Below are 14,723 nucleotides of genomic sequence, written 5' to 3'. Positions count from 1 at the left end.
GCTTTACCAACCGCTGAAGCTGGAACAAATCGCTAACATGGACAAAAGGGAAATGATGTCCCCTCATGGAATGGAAAAACATCTCTAGAGGGCTGATCAGCACTTTATCGGCAGTCCCCGCAATAAAAACCAAAACCCGAACAAATTGGGGGATGGCGCTCCACGTCATATTTTCAATTCTCGAATAAATTCAGGAATGGCAGTGAATGAGTTAAGTTATTCATTTAAACTTGGCCCTTCTTCTACGTTGTCGTTTACATCAGTCAGCAAGAAAAACAAAAAACACGAACAAATTCGGAAATGGCGCCCCACGTCACATTTGCAATTATCGAATGAATTCGGGAACGGCAGTGAATGAGTTAAAGGCAGGGTTTTAGCATGGGGGATTTTAGAGGCTTTTGGCTCGGCCATGTTTTAGACATTTTTCTGTTCAGAATAATGGGATCAGTGAGATGCAATGAGCAGAAATGATCGAGGAGGCTCGAGGCAGTGGGGAAGAAGGCGGTATGGGCAGTCTTATAATAACTAGATTTGTTTTTCTTTGCCTAGAAATTGTGTGTGTGTGTGTGTGTGTGTGTGTGTGTGTGTGTGTGTGTGTGTGTGTGTGTGTGTGTGTGTGTGTGTGTGTGTGTGTGTGTGTGTGTGTGTGTGTGTGTGTGCACCAAAAAAACAGGTCTTTTGACAAATTCATTCCTTGCTTTAGAAGCCTCAAGGTCATTTTTTCCTTTATGTTGTGCTCACACAGCGCAGGTCTCAAATGAGTCAAAGCTTCTCAGTGAAACTCTTCCTCCTGTCTTATTTTTGACAGTGACACGTCTGCTCGGTGAAAGGCATGCGCACAGCAAATTGTAGAAGCCACTTTCCCCTTTGCATATACTGTCAAGAATTATTTTAGGCCAATGTGCTAATCACTGTGAAATGCAATTAAATATCTTTACTCAAGATTTAGTTTGATTCTAGAGCCCAGGGTGTAAGGATGAACGTGACAAGTAAAATTAAGCAACTTTCTATCTTGCAATTTGTACTCTAATAATGTTGACACATTCCAAGTGCTAAAATTAACAGCATAAAACACCTTACATTTGCGAGAGCTCTTTTTCTTTATTTTATTATATATTTTTTATGACATTCACGCAAGATTAAACAGTGGAATAAAATTATCTTATTCTTACATTATCTTACATTATGTAATACTTCTATTAAATCAAAATTTGGAGAGAAATATTTATTCCTGAGTTACTTTAATTTTATTTTTTTAATGCTAACAGGTTACTATGCACTGTAACAGCATGACGATATGTTTATTTGTAAGCACACCACAGTGGCCATTCAATGAGGGAATGACATGGACAGTTAGCCATTGCAGCTAATCAATGATAGTTGAGTCAAGTAGAAATATGAAACACTCATTGTATTACATGTCATCAATACGGTCAATGTGTGAACGATTTGTGGAAGTGAATGTTTTTAATTTGCTTTTGGAGTTAGTGTTGCATGTTGCATCAGTGCATTATTGATTGACTGGTGGATTGATAGATGGATGGATTAAGGTTCGGAGTGCAGAGTGGCTGTACCGCTGTTTATTTCATGAATATATGACTCTACGTATTCTCATTCACGTGTGGATGACGAAAGTGGGTAGACAGATGTCGAAAGACTCGCTAGGTGACACAGTAGCTCAATGTACAGATGCCAGGTCGTTGATGGAGATGTTGAGGTGTAACTGGGTGGGTTGCTGGATGGGATATCCAAGTACTTGAAAGCATTTTAGTGAGCTACTGTGTTTTTGCATTACAGGAGCCAAACAAAAGCTTTCAATTTTCACAAATGACAATAGAGCATTTTATAATCCGATCCCCCTTTTATATGGATCAATATTCTGATTTAAGGATGTAATATTTTTAACATTTCTGTAAAATGCTGTTTTTTACAGTTGCAGTGCTTATGAAAACTCCGGACAAATGAAGCTGTATTGTATTGTATTCCCTTGAGTATCGTCCTATCTGCATAACACAAACGCAGTCACTATTGTAACTTCTATGAGCCAGCTGATGCGATGCGTCCAAAATATGATAACCGTTTGAAAATAAGCCATTCATTGAAGGTACGCCGTATACTGTACTTGGATGCACTTTATAATGCTGAAAATACAGTATAGCTCATTTAAAAAAAATGTGTCGCTAACTTCTAACGAATACTTAAGAAAAGTCAAAAGTCAAAAGTTTTTGACTAATTCAGAGCAAACCGCACCTGAAAATACATCAGAAAAAAAAAATCAAATTCATCCATTGTACAATGCAGTATGAATGTAATACCTAAACCTTTTGTGCACTGCTAAATGACTTTCCTTTTCAACAGTCTGCATTCAAAATCTTTTGTTCACTGAAAAAAAAATAAGCGACTCACGGATGTTGTCGGTCGTTTCCTGCACAGTGTCGGTCTTGAGGAGGTTGTCAGCTAACATAAAAGCGCCGGTTTCCACCGTGTCGAGGAGCAGCGTGGCCGAGTGCAGCTGCTCATTGGTGGAAAGCTCTCTCCACGCTGTCTGGGCTCGCGGCTGCAGCAAATTATTCACCGTCTCCACCATGGCCTGAGGGGCGGCAAAAACATTGAAGTAAACACTTAATAAATGATTCCAACTTGACCAGTTACTGCCAATCCATTAAGAGTGCATGTAACATTAGTGTTCCGTAATAAGAATAGTCAATAACACAAGACAATGGCAATGTAGAGGCTTCTCATTTATCATGTTGATAAATTATGTTGACGAAAATCTGAAGGACGCAAATGCAGCATTCACATGCAAATGCAAATTCGCAAAAGAAAAACAGCATTTAAAAAAAGCATATCTATAAAAATGGCATACAATCAGTTGCTTGGGCTATAAATGTTTGTTTTTTGATTTTTGTTTTTTTCACCTGGGTACAGTAACCTTTCACATATCCATCCATTTTTCTAAATCCTCAGAGGGTCATGAAGGTGCTGAAGGCTATCTCAGCTGTTTTCTGGCTGTGGTGGGATAAACTCCTAAATGGTCACCAGCCAATCACAATAAAAAATAATAAATAAAGTAGCATCTCAAGCAAAGCCTTCACTCAGATCTTATAAGGCTTGCTATCCGGCCATCTGTTGAAATGCCACCTCACCACTGTGCCCTTGAGGCTCCTTGCTTCAATTCAATCAGATCTTTTTCAGCACAAAGGAAGGAGTCGGTTTAGGTCCATTTCGAACTTGACCCAATGCTCAACCAGAGTACTATTAACTCATTCACTGCCAGACTTGTGCAAACATATGTCCACTTCAGTGCCGGGATTTTTGTCATTCTCACTCGAATTCCAAGACCCACAGAATATTGAGTTTTAGGACTACATAAACATTCAGTCCAGCGTTAGAAACATTAGACTCTCCAAAATTTGCCAGTGTGAAAGCCCCATTAAACATCCTTTATCTGTTTGTTTTGAAAATCAAATCCAGCTAATGAGCTGATTGCGGCTTCATGCAGGGATATCTTTAATGTTTCGAAACAAACGCTGCTATTTTTGCACTGCTGGACGGTTTGGAGAAGAAAAGCTGTTTGCGATTGTCTACTGGGTCATATTCCTCGATGCATAATAGCTTTGAGTTCAAAAGCATTAGTCGAGGAAATGGAAGGAAAGGACACGAAATAACCCTTCTGAAACAATACTTGTTTTGTCTCCAGCCCATTCCTTCAATCATTTTAAGAATTCACATCTCTTCAATTTCAGACACATTTTAAAAGACTCTGGGAGAGCAAAAAGAAAGGGGTGGGCAGCAGAGGGGGAAGAGACACGAATGGAGTCAGGGGAAAGCGATAAAACAGTCCAGTGCTTCCACGGTGACAGGCGCCCTCTGGGAAATGGAGAAGAGCGAATACAGGTGCTATCATGGGCATACATCGCACCCTCCCATCTGCCTCTCAATTTTTTTCCCCTGTATTTCTCACTCTCGACTTGTAAAGCAACCTCTCTGCAAACGTCCTGCCATTGCTCACTTGCGTCTCACTCTTTTGCCGCCTCGCAAGAAGGAAGCCGGAGGAGAGCAGGTGGCCTTATACGAGCATGAGGGCTCTCCAGGGAGGAATGGCCGAATTGGGAGAGCGCAGGGAATTATGTCAGTTTATTGGTGATTTGAAAAGGGGAGCGCAGTGGACACAAAAATAAATGGTACTAAGTTGAGTGAATGCTTGCAACAAGGCAAAACAATCTGATTTGGATGAGCGCCATATGCTCAGTTTCATGTGCGCCAATATTCTGTAGATGCTTAGCTGTTACCTTTAAAGGACAACCGACGTCACTTTATAGTTTCTTAACTGACTGACTGACTGATCAGATAAAAACTTTTATAGCATGTAAAATACCCAAAACACGCAGTATGATATTTTTAGTCAAAGGCAAAATACCAAGTGTCCAAAAACTATTTCAAATTGAACCCGGAAGTGGCCAGTTTCAGAAGGTCCCGCCCCCTCGTTCGTTGTCCCACCCCAAGACGTCTTGCTTTGCTGGAGAATCAAAACAATGGCTTCAGATTCGGAGAATATGCTTTCTTGTTACTCATCCAGTTATGAATATGATTCAAATATTTCTGAAGAAGAAAGCATACATGTTTGCAATCGATTAAAGAATTTATTCTGTGTCATTTTGAGGCATCAGGGGTGGGAAATGTCACACACAAAAAAGGAACAAAGCCGTGTAAGGAATTAATCAGCCCGTTTCCAGAGGCTGATTAATTCCTTACATGTAGCTTTGTCGCCTTCATCTGCCTCTTTTTTGGTGCTACATGAAGTTTTCAGACCAGCCAAGTACAGCCAAATGCATTGACGTGATGGAAGGACTGCTACAATGTGTACTTTTTTCGGTCAGGGGCGTTCCTTCAGTGACGTAGGGTGAGGACTTGTCACCAACTCAAAAACAAGACTTCCGGAATATTCAGCGTGGGTCCTAAAATACGCTCAGTAGAAGTAATTTGAAGCCATTTTACAAATTATGGACGCAACTTGTCCGGAGACGTCGGTTGTCCTTTAAGATGCTTTGCTGATTCAAACAAAGGAAATTTGAGGTCAAAAACAAACAACAACAAAAAATCCCCACCATTTTTTAACTCATTCACTGCCATTCACACATTTATTCAGGAATTAAAAATATGATGCAGAGCACCATTCATGAATTTGTTCGTTTTTTTTTTTTTTTTTTTTTGCTAGGGTGCATATAAAATGCTGGCCAGACCTCTGGCAATTTTTTTCCCTTCCTCAAGGGGGCAAAATTTCCCTTTTTCCATGTTAGCGCTTTGTTCCAGGTTCAGCTGTTGTTAAAGTGCTATATAAACCCATATGTGTGTATTGCATTGTATTTTGGACAGCCACCCTAATTTCAAGCGCATATAACACCAGACCCATAAAATTTAGGAATTAACTCTTTTTTTTCCTGATGAAAGAAGAGCGTCTCAGGTTTCTTCTGCTGCTTTTAACGTTTATTTAGTCCTAAAACTCAATATTCTGTGGATCCTGGAATTCGAGTGACAATGACAAAAACCCTGGCACTGGAGTGGACACATGTCTGGCAGTGAATGAGTTAAATTGGCTTTTATATTATAAATGGGTAGTACCAATTTGGTCGAGGTGAAAGTGACAACTTTCATACATGTTATTCAGTTTATTGAGGGTGGCAAATAATCCTCGGTATAATCACATTTTAAATCTGGGATGCTAAAATTATAGTGTAATGCTGCGCTCCAGCTCGCAGCTAATTAGCTGTGATGCATGTTGCATGAGTTGAGGGATGGCTGCTTGTAAACCAAACTAATTAAACCAGTGATTCGGCAAACAAGTGGAAGTTGGGTATGATATGAATGCGTACACACGCAAAAACAATTCTCTTTTGTCAACATCAAGCTCCAACAAAACTCCTGGTAGGCACGTCAGAATGAAATACGAATTTTAATTATCATGTATCTTGTCAATGTTGTCAGCCACCCCTCAAAAAAAATCCCAAAAACGACACCCCCAGCCCCTGCAAAAAAGAAGGCAATTTCATGTGTGTGTTCTTGAACAAGGTGGACATAAAGTTGTTTGATAATTGCCCATCTATTGTAGGGGACTGACCCTGAGTTTCAAAATGAATCCTCAAGGTCAAAAATCAATTTGCAACAAACATGCTGAATCAAATCTCATATCCACGCCTTTGATTCAACCTTTCCAATCATTCCTTTCAATATATCACCTCTACTGTAACTGACATATGCGGCAACACAAGAACAAAGCAACTATCCTGTACATCACAACGCAAAAAAAAAAAACATTTGAAGAGGTGTGATGGGGTACCATTTTTCAAACATCCCTTCTTGAATTCTGGAAACATATTCAATTCCTTTTGCTGCTCCTTGAATACTGTTAACAAAAAAATCATTTTAACTCTTTCACTGCCAGACATGTGCAAAAATATGCCCACTCCAGCTCCAGGGTTTTTGTCATTGTCACTCGAATTCCAGGACCCACAGAATATTGAGTTTTAGGACTACATAAACATCTCCTTATTCGGGAGGGTGACCTAAAAAGATGCGTCCTACTGAGTCCGGTCTCGGGTCTCGGTTGTCCTTTAAATATACATTCCATGCAAAATATAGCAGTAAAGCAACTTACGAATGAATTCACCTTACGAACGACCATTTGGAACGAATCTTGTTCGTAAATTGGGGAGCGTTTGTACATACATATTGCTTTTTATAGCGCTTTAACAACAACTGTAGCTGGAACAAAGAGCTAACATGGAAAAAAAGAGAAATGGTGCTCCCTTATGGAAAGGAAAATCATTGCCAGAGCCACCCAAACAAGAAAGAAACAAAACCCGAACAAATTTGGGAATGGCACTCAACGTCATATTTTCAATTCCTGAATAAATTTGGGAATGGCAGTGAATGAGTTGAATACAGAGATTTGATGATTGAACTCTTTAAAAAGACAAATCAGTCGTAAGCCTAAAGTCTAGCTTACTGTTTGTCAAAATGATTGGAAGGCCCTGACTGGGAGTTGGTAGAATTTCCCACAAAATTGTCCAACGGGGATTCATAAACGTTCTTCATTCATCAAGAATTTCTTCTTAGCCGATCAAAGGTCACCATTTTCCTGGGAATACGTTTTCATTGTGTGTAGCAGGATGTCAATAACGTCTTATGATCATGTCAGCCAATTATTTCTTCATCCACTCACACACAGGGGCGCACTGGGCTCGTACACAATTTTCTAGCTGTTGAGAGATGATGCATACATTTTTTTTCTTCCTTTTTTGTGCTTTCTTTGGCGTATTGAGAATTACATCTGACAGCAAACACAAATGATAAGAGCTGAGGAACAGAGTGTGGGTGCCTTTTTGTTTAATATGCAAGTTTACAAATGGATGAGATGTGGTTTTGTGTGTGTGTGTGTGTGTGTGTGTGTGTGTGTGTGTGTGTGTGTGTGTGTGTGTGTGTGTGTGTGCGTGCGTGTGCGTGTGTGTGTGTGTGTGTATACAAGCGCACACGTGGGGGGTTTTGAGACGAGAAGCATTGCAGTGCATCATTCTGCTCCACTTGCTGAGACTATTCTCAGTGCAGGCTCCATTTTTCATTCCCTCATGCTGTACTTTGATGTGTTTCGGATAGCCACCAACTGACACCAACCCTCCCATATAACTCTCATTAAACTTCTCAAAAGCTTTTCATTGAACTTTTGATTATCTTGCATTTTCTATTCCATATTTTTTCCCCCATTGAAATGTAATTCTCCGGTGCTGAGATTACATCTGCAGAGGAGAAGAACCGGTATCTGAAGAAAAAAAAAAGGTTGTGATTTCCTTGAGGTCCAGACAGCTACACATCCTAAAAGTTGATATATGTACGTGTGTGTGTGTGTGCGTGTGTGTGTGTGCGTGTGTGTGTGTGTGTGTGCGTGTGTGTGTGTGTGTGTGTGTGTGTGTGTGTGTGTGCGCGCCTTAAAGCACAGGTGCCTTTGGTGACATCTACTCAAATCTGTCGACTCAACGGATACAATTATGGCCCTTTTTTAGGGGTTACTCACTCTGCAGAATCGGCTGTATGTACATAACAAAGATGCACATGTATACACACACACACAAACACACACGCGCACACCAGTAAATGGGGCAGAAGTGAATTCCTTTGAAGCGTTGGGGTAATCCAGCGTAAACAAGAGCGGCAAAACAGACGAGAGGCGGCCTGTTCTACTTCTCGCAGCTACGCGAGTACCACACGTGCACACGCATGGGCGCTCGTGCGTGGAGGGCCAGTGTGTACGCCGGCGCACGGAGAGGCACACTTCTAAACTGACAGCATTCGGATATAAAAGTGGATGAAAAAAAAAAATACTTTTCTATTTCGCTTGACTGCACTTGAAGAAAGTGCATGATTTTTGAGAATGTTTTTGTCAGAGAAGCAGGATTTTCTGTCATTTGTTGTTGGACTTCTCTTCTGTCCTTCCTGACAGAACGAGTTTAGAGTTAAATCAGGCTTCACATTCACAGCATGTCATGTTCTGACCCGCCATCCATAAATAGAGGGCACATTAGACATTGTCATTGAGCAACGCTGTCTCCTCACTGTCCGTTTTTTCTTTTTTTTTGTCTGATCAAATCCATTTCTGTTTCTGTACGCAAGGAGCGACACTCGAACTGATTGGTGTATTAGCTAATCCTTGAAAGTTCTGACAATGCCATGAAATTGATTGTTGATTCATCACATCTTGGCTGCAACCAGCAGAGGTGATGTTGACTCAGCCTCAACTAATTCAAATCCATATCACCATCTGCTTTTGGAATGGCAAAATCATTCATTCATTAATTTTCTGATCTGCTTAATCTTCACCAGAGCCGTAGCGGGGGAGGGGGGCACAGCCAGTTTTTGGGCGCAAGGCAGGGGACACCCTGAATTGGTTGCCAGCCAATCCCAGTGCACACAGAGACAAACAACCATTCACACTCATATTTACACATCCCCGTAGGACCAATTTGAAGTGTTCAATCAGCCTGCCATGCATTTTTTGGAATGTGGGAGGAAATCGCAGAACCCGGAAAAAAACCCACACAAGCACAGGGAGAACATGTAAACTCCACACGGGAGCTGAAATTGAACTCGGGACCTATGTACTGTGAAGACGACGTACTAACTACAGTAAAGTCTCGTTATATCGATATCGGTTATATCGATAGTACTGCTTATTACGATACTATTTCTATGAACGCAAGGAGAAAATTTACATGCCGCAGGATCGGATATATCGATAGTCCGGTTATATCGATATTTTTTCCGACTCCCGAGAATATCGATATAACGAGACTTTACTGTACTTGACTAATCCATGCCTTTGACAGCCTGCTCACTCAGCTTTCTCGCCAAGTGATGAGCGAGCTGGAATATATGGCCTGATTAGAAACAGGAAATGGAACATTTTAAAGCTAAAATAAGATAATCTCACAATGGAGAAATGCTTTGTTTTAGCTCAGGGGTCAGGAACCTATGGCTCGCGAGCCATATATGGCTATTCTCATGATTGTGTCTGGCTCGCCGATAAAACAAAATACATATTCTCGCTTTCATGTTCATTTCCTGTTTGGGCTGCAGTTGGCGGAAAGCGCAATTTTGATTGGATGATACTGGCCGTTAATGTTGAAACAGGTAAACAGACCTTTCAAATATGCCCGACGAGTAAAAAAAAATGCCCAGTATCGCACACTTCAGGTTAAATGGACTGAAGGATTCGCCTTTGTGGAGAGAAAAAGTTCTGATTCTAATTTGCAATGAAATAATACCATCGATGAAACAGTCGAATGTCAGTGGCACTTTGACAAGCCCCATGCTAATGTTAGCATGAATATACTTCTGCAAGAGACAGCAAAAAGCAAGTGCGAAAGCGAATGAGTCGTGTCCAGGCTAGCTAGCAGTAACTTCGCATATGGACCCGGCGAGTTGACATTCGTTTGTTTGGCTGGATTTTTACCAATCATGAGGAACGGAAAACTATTCATGTTGAAGATGAGTACTATCACAAAGTTAGTTTAAATAATACATTGTGACATTTTGTTGAAAAGTGGCCGCGCGTGCTTGTGTGTTCGCGTGTGTGTGCGTGCGTGTTTTGTGTGTGTGCGTGCATGCTGCTCTCACTGAAAAACATTTCTATTTTTTTTTTTTACTTTTATGGCACTCATAGTCAAAAATGTTCCCGACCCCTCCTTTAGCTGCTTCCTGTTGGTCGGAGAACGCATTTCAAAACAGCACTGCTGTGTGTCTTCATGTCATGTTCGAGTCATAGATTATTTACCTCCTTGGGAATTTGTCATGTTGTATTTTTACACACATCCATCAAGTTGTGCGCCTTCAAAAAATAATCATCATTCAATCCATTGATTCCCCTGTGGGCCTTCAAAGAACAGGAGTAAAATGCCCATTTGTATTCCTGTTTAATTTCTATCACTCTGACTCTCTTTCCCTCTCTGTCACTCCCATAAATACAGTGTACCTTGCACACGCTCCCTCCCTCCATCAACCAGCCTGCAGTATCAAAGCCTCTTCAAATAACCAACTTCATCATGATTAAATTGCCAATTTAGTATACATGAAACGAGTCCCCTGTTCCCCAAACGGACTCTGTGTGTGTGTGAGAGAGAGAGAGAGAGAGAGAGAGAGAGAGAGAGAGAGAGAGAGAGAGAGAGAGAGAGAGAGAGAGAGAGAGAGAGAGAGAGAGAGAGAGAGAGAGAGAGAGAGAGAGAGAGAGAGAGAGAGAGAGAGAGAGAGAGAGAGAGAGAGAGAGAGAGAGAGAGAGAGAGAGAGAGAGAGAGAGAGAGAGAGAGAGAGAGAGAGAGAGAGAGAGAGAATTCAATTATTTTTCATCTCTATTAAGAACCCAAACCTCCTGCACGCTCTCCTCACTTGACAATTAGTGCTGCAGATAATTAACGAGGAGAGGGCAGCAACACACCACATCCCTAATCACGCACATTTCTATCTGGCAGAGTGGGGGACTGCTGCTATAATTTTGTTTTGCATTACAGGGGCTAATTATATAATCGATCACTTCCACCACCCCCCCCCCCTCGCTTTCTCCTCCCCTACAACGCAGAAGGTGTGTGTGATGTAATGTTGTGACACTAGATGTCCGAAGGTGCAGAACCGATGTACTGGCGATGTCAAAGATGGAAGGGAATGCATCAAAAAAATAAATAAAAATGGCACGTCGTTGTGATGTGACAGTGTAAGATTGTCGGGGAGTTTTTATTTCTACGTTGGCGACGTGCGTGTGTGTCAGCATGCATATCGTTATAAGCGGCGGACTATGATGTGACATTGCTGACTGGTGCTGACGTGGCTAGTTTTTGCAAACGGGGGGGACGTTGGGAAAAAAACAGCCTGCATCAGGAGAAAAAGAGCTATCCCATCAAGCGTGCGTATGAATGCGTGCGTGAGAGCAAAGAAAAAAATGAGACGCTGCACACAGACGTGGTAGGTGCTGCATTCCCTTGTCTTTGGGTTATTATGTCTTCCAATGAAGTTCTGCTTTCTTTGTTTTGTGAGGAGGATTACGAAGAAGACATTTGGCCAATTTGCACTCTACTTTCTTGGTGGTTATCGATTGGTTCTTGTAACGGCACACTACCAGCGTAGCCTGGATGTACTCGTCTCGCTTTGCTTCCCATTGGAGTGGTCGGTGTGCCGCTTCAGAATGCGGTAATAGTGTTTTGCTGAAATCAGTCACGCTGAGAGTTGCAAATATAACTACGGCTTCAGGAAAAGAAAATAGGGCAAGATCGAGACGTACTAAGCACAAAAAAATGGAGGAGAATGACGATAACTACATTAATTTATGTGAGCATTTCCAAATAAAACTCGGGGTTAACTGAGAAATTGTGTTTTGAATTTTTGTTTAGTGACATATCAATGAGTGCTTCTTTTGGGGGGGAAATTCCAATCTCTATTAAATCATTCGCTGCCATTCCCAAATTGATTCAGGAATTGAGAAGTGTGATATGGAGCGCCTTTCCCGAATTTGTTTGGGTCTTGTTTTTTTCTTGCCTAGGTGCTGATAAAGTGCTGGTCAAACCTCTGGGAATGTTTTTTCCCTTCAACGAGGGGCAGCGTTTACCTTTTTGTCCATGTTAGCGCTTTGTTACAGCTTCAGCTGTTGTTAAAGCACTATATAAATCAATATGTACAGTATGTATTGTCTTTTGTACAGCCGCCCCCATTTCAAGCTCAGATAACTCCATACCCATATAACTTTTTTTCTGCTGAAAGAAGAGAGTGTAAGGTTGAAACACATTGTATTGAATGTTTATGTAGTCCTAATACTCAATATTCTGTTTGTGCTGCAATTTGAGTGAAAATGACAAAATCCTTGGCACCGGAGGGAACACATTTTTGCATATTATCTGGCAGTAAATGAGTAAAACAGGTCCACAAATTCAATGGGGACATGTTTACTGATGTGGGTTGTAATTTGAAAACAAGTGTAAAAGCAACTGGATCTTGAAGAGAGGAGCAACAAATAACATCACAAATGGGCGTCAAACTCATTTTTTTTCCCATGAGCCACATTGTCGTGACAGTTTCTTCTCGGGGGTCATGATGAGTTTGGAGAAGCCATTCAAATGTTTCATATCCTCTACATATTTCATAAAGAGCGCACAACAAATTGATGAATAACTAGTTTTGAAATTTAAAGTAAAAAATAATGACTGTTATTGTGATTTACATGGGACAATTTCAAATTTTGGTTCGGACTTGAGCAAGCATAATAGCACTTGACATGATTGATTTGCTTTCGTAGGCCAAATAAAATGATGTGGCGGGCCAGAATTGGCCCCCGGGACTTAACTTTGGCACCTGTGTAAGAGGGTGTGTAACAATGTTTGACTTCAATTATTTCAATAAAATATTCAAATATTTTTCCCCCAAATTACCAATTTCTGATTTAATTGATGTTACATTACAATGCCTCAAGACCTGAAACCACAGACCCAACACATACACAAAAAAACATGTTTACTCAATTCATAAAAAGATGAAATGGCTGATTTTGTAGAGGAACTCAATGTTTTTTTCCATCTCTTGTTAAGATGTACACTTGACGTGAAAAAACCATGTTTCAGATACATGATGCGTTCAAGGTTGCAACATGAACCACAATGCACAGAGCGACAAGGACAAAGAAGCCATGAACACTGAGCCAACCAGACACACGTTGGATATGATTGCAAAAGAACAAGACCGTGATCAAGAACCACTGTGCAACAAACTATCCATCATTCCACTTCACTTTCTCTGATGCGGCAGTGGCAGCGGAGACATTTCAATGAATGGAGATGGATAGCGAGTCATTTTGCTTCCAGGGCAGTCCGTTTGCAACCCAGCACTCGGTCTTGCAAAATAGATGCGCTTCTATTGATATTGATCATGGTCTCTTATCTGTACTGCTTATTGCAAATGATAGAAAGAAAATGGAAATGAAGACAAACAAAGCAAACCCTTTGAGGAGATGAAAATATGCTCATCCAACACTTGCGGATTCAGGTGATTGATGTTGAGGATTTGTTATAATTACGGCGGGGGATGTAGTTGAATGACCCCCCCCCCCCTCAAAGGGTTTCAAATCAAATTAGAACATCTCTGCCGCAGACTACTATGTACCAACATAGCACATCGCAAATGTGTGACATCACACGCAGGCTTTTTTGATAAATTACATACGGACATGAACGTGGGGAAAAAAAAAAAAAAAAAAACAATACGCACGCGCACACACACATGAAGCGGGGTGTGGCAAAGCAATCAACGGATACCGGGAAGTGGAAATACCTGTGTGAAAAACCTGCAGGACCTCTCTCTCTTCTGAAGCTGTAAATTCAAACAATTCAACTGTTAGCGATGTAACACCTCCGTCTCACACACACGGACCCGGCCTGAGCAGAGACACACACACTTGGGTAAAGTGTGATATTAACATCACTCAAAGTGACTTCGGGGACTGGAAATTGATCTTTATTCTTCTTACTCACCTTTGTTTTCAATGTATCACCCTCACACCCTCATTTCTCTTATTCCGATTTGTTTCCCAACTGCCACTGATTGTGACCTCAGTCGTAGAGACAAGGCATGTGCAAAATATAGCATTTATTTTCAATTAAAACTGTCAAAGTCATATTTTGGTGTAAAAAAGGTTTTATAGCAGCATGGTTCATGAAGACACGCAAGGTTTAGAACAAGACACATTGATCTGTGGAATTAAAGCCATAATTTAATAGAGCAAACGTCTGGCACTGCCACCTCTGTCCATTAGGGATATATAGAGGGCCAGAGTTAACAGCACAACTTTAGTTCGCTGACGAAGCTCTTCGGAGTGTACTTCAAATAAGTACACTTGACGGCTGAAGAAACCTTTTCATCGACGAGGATTTAATGTTTCGATATGCTGAAGCAAACACTGACTAGTTGAATCATTTTGAAATCTAGTGTGTTTTTATTTTATCAAAATGTCAAAGCATAAGCGGTGATGTACGCGTTAATTTTTTATTTTTATTTTTTTTACAAGCGCAGATTCTTCCATTCATTTTCTACATCTACCCTTGAAGGCTTTTATAGCTTTGTATTGTAATCCACTCAAACAAGAATGGTCATCATTTTAACACACAATGATTTAATTATGTATTTGGGTCATTAATGAGATC

The 14,723-nt window shown here is 40.8% G+C and overlaps 1 protein-coding gene across 1 annotated transcript in view; it reads right to left on the bottom strand.

Annotated features, from left to right (window-relative positions):
• Positions 1-14,723, bottom strand: part of adgrl3.1 (adhesion G protein-coupled receptor L3.1) — a 174,270-nt gene that overhangs the window by 43,397 nt on the left and 116,150 nt on the right. The window contains exons 11-12 of the mRNA XM_089005759.1: positions 13,855-13,893; positions 2,407-2,590 (exon numbers count right to left, since the gene is read on the bottom strand). Coding sequence (XP_088861885.1) covers positions 2,407-2,590; positions 13,855-13,893 — 223 coding nt within the window. The remainder of the gene's footprint in view (positions 1-2,406; positions 2,591-13,854; positions 13,894-14,723) is intronic.

The sequence above is a fragment of the Hippocampus bargibanti genome, linkage group LG10, assembly GCF_051943395.1.
Source record: "Hippocampus bargibanti isolate YZ-2025 linkage group LG10, ASM5194339v1, whole genome shotgun sequence".
Taxonomy (NCBI): Eukaryota; Metazoa; Chordata; class Actinopteri; order Syngnathiformes; family Syngnathidae; genus Hippocampus; species Hippocampus bargibanti.
The sequence above is the reverse complement of the archived record's forward strand: the minus strand, read 5'-3'. Positions and strand labels throughout refer to the sequence as shown.